Here is a 2,534-nt window from a genome sequence, read left to right on the forward strand (position 1 = left end):
CTATGCCCAATTAAAAATGTTGGTGCAATCTTTTCCACAAATCTGCGGGAGACGATGTGGTTACTCACTTTTAACGACTTATATAATCTTTCAGTGAATTAATGGGAGAGAAACACCATTTTAAACAACTTTTCTGGCATGTGTTTTTGTCAAACTAATAGGAGTATTTGCTCATCCTCATAGAGAAGAGACCTTAAACTCTGCGACGAACAGTGCCATACTGTCAAGGCAGAGGAAAGCTGACAGCATAGACCAGAGTTTCCAAGTTAGGAATGCACAACTGTGTGAATATATCTGTTGGTGTCTGTTGTAAATGCAGACGCGGGAGATGTGTGCACAAAAAGATACTTGCATGTATACAAAACAAAAATAATAATGCACTCCTAACATTGGTCTTCTCTAGCTCAAATATTTATGAGTCAGGAGCATAATTTTAAGTTTTGTTTGTGGAACAGGGTAGATATAATGAAATGGCTGGTGCAGCCGGACTGTATTCTACGAGCCTGTGAGTGGATTCATGAATTCACTTATGATTTGTGTGCCACGAAAAAGCTGATATGAAGGCATGATTTGTTTTGCTATTATCCTAAAGATAAACTTATTGGGCACTCCACACACACGACTCAGAATCTAAATGTAAAATCATTTGTCACTGAGCCATTCATTTATTTTCCTCCAGAGCAACAGCAAAAACTCTGCCCCTTTGTGAAATGAAACATTTAAACAATTTCACAATTAAGCATGCAGCTTTTAAAAATGTTTACTTAAGAATCAATTTCTTACATCCTTTGAAACACCCTCAGAGTATCTGCATCTTCATGAGAACATTTACAGCTCAGATCCATTTTGATTGTAACATAATTTTAGTGTGACTTCTGTTGGAAAAATCAATTCATGCTGTAGCTGACATGCTAATGAAGATTTGGTTGTATTTTAATATTGTTTTAATCAAACTGAATAATTTTATTCTATCCAAATGTTTCTTCTTCTTATATGCTCTCTCTCCATAATATATTAAAGGGAAGCAGGTTAATTGGAAAAAAAGCAGCTGATGGGATAATTTGGCCTTATGGCTTTTTTCTGAAGCTGTAATACTTAAAATAGGTTAATTGGCCATGCAGGTAACATCCATTTAACATTCCTTCTGTTCTGGCTTGTACGGGCTAGGGAAGCGGCGTGCCGTGGTGGCTAGAGCACAGAACCAGGAGCTGCCAGTGAGGGCTAACTGTGGACTTTGGGAAGTCACTGAGCATCAAGTGTGCCTCTGTGAACCCAGGCGGAAAAGTAGTAAAAAGTAGGAGCCTCCTGACAACCAGATGCTGCATCTGAGCATAGCTTTCCTAGCTATGGGAAAAGAATTGTTTTGACCCCTTTTTAACATTTTAAGCATTACATTCTCAGATAAACACATCCAAGTATTACTATGACTCCAAGAGAAAGTTTTGTAAGATTGGCCTAACTGCTAGGTATTTTGATAGCATAAAAATAGCCCAAAAGAGAGCGCCTGTTGACAAAATGGGCAGTTTTAAAGGAAACCTAAGTGTGCAAGAAGGAAAAATTAAGACTTTTTGATTTGCACAACACAGAACAAAATTTGCTTTTCTCTGTGCAAAGTATTATTTTAAAACTTTACAAATATTTTTTTTTCCTTTAACGTAGGCATCGACTTTTCCGTGAGCATTGTGTTTGTGTACAAGGAAACTACATAAAGGATTTAAATATTCTTGGTAGAGATCTTTCAAAAACTATCATAATAGACAATTCACCACAAGCCTTTGCCTATCAGGTAAGCTTTTTGCAGTAGCCAAGCCTTTTATATTTGGGAAAAGCCTTCTGTGAAGAAACAGATGATCAGATTAATTAAACCTGCTAATTTAACTTGTAAATTAAGGAAATGCTAGGTATAAACATGTGCCTAATGCCCTGGTACTATTGGCCACATTGTGAATGTTTTTCTAGCTTTTCTTAATCATTTAGTTCCAGAAAATCATAGAAATTATAATCTGTTAATCTGTCTTGGGCTGAATTCACAAAATACATCTTTCAGCATTAGTAGAATGGTTTTGAACACACCTTCGGCTGACATGAGATGCATCATTTTCAAATGTTTATAGTAGAGATGTTCAGGTTATTCCCCAGGATTTCGGGATGATATTTGGTGCCTGGACTAATCGCACAGAATATCACCGTTACATAGATGTGGAGATGTGCAGGCATTAATCTCTGACGTCCTGTCTGTAATACAAGATATAACTGGTGTTGGCAGCCAATCTCTCTCAACTCTTTCCAGCACTAGTTCAGAAGCTAGTGATGACAGTTTTGTCCTGCTTGTGTTTTTACCCTTAATTCAGGGGACCTACCGCTGACAGCTGATGTCAGTAGCATTCAGTTTCACAGAGTAAGTGGGATTTACAAATCAAGGTCCTGATTCAGCTTATCCTGACAGACATCTGTGGAAAGAAAGAAATTTCACAGATTTCAAAAGGGATTGGATCTGTTGCAGGGCTTTGTGCCTTGGTAAGACTGGGAGTTAG

At 37.6% G+C, this 2,534-nt stretch overlaps 1 protein-coding gene across 2 annotated transcripts in view; it reads left to right on the forward strand.

Annotated features, from left to right (window-relative positions):
* The window catches only part of CTDSPL2 (CTD small phosphatase like 2), a 54,814-nt gene that overhangs the window by 41,032 nt on the left and 11,248 nt on the right, over positions 1-2,534 (forward strand). For both annotated transcript variants that reach the window (XM_019503888.1, XM_019503887.1), the window contains exon 11: positions 1,660-1,786. In XM_019503888.1, coding sequence (XP_019359433.1) covers positions 1,660-1,786 — 127 coding nt within the window. The remainder of the gene's footprint in view (positions 1-1,659; positions 1,787-2,534) is intronic.

Source organism: Gavialis gangeticus, unplaced genomic scaffold, assembly GCF_001723915.1.
Source record: "Gavialis gangeticus isolate Ggan-Ray unplaced genomic scaffold, GavGan_comp1, whole genome shotgun sequence".
Taxonomy (NCBI): domain Eukaryota; kingdom Metazoa; phylum Chordata; order Crocodylia; family Gavialidae; genus Gavialis; species Gavialis gangeticus.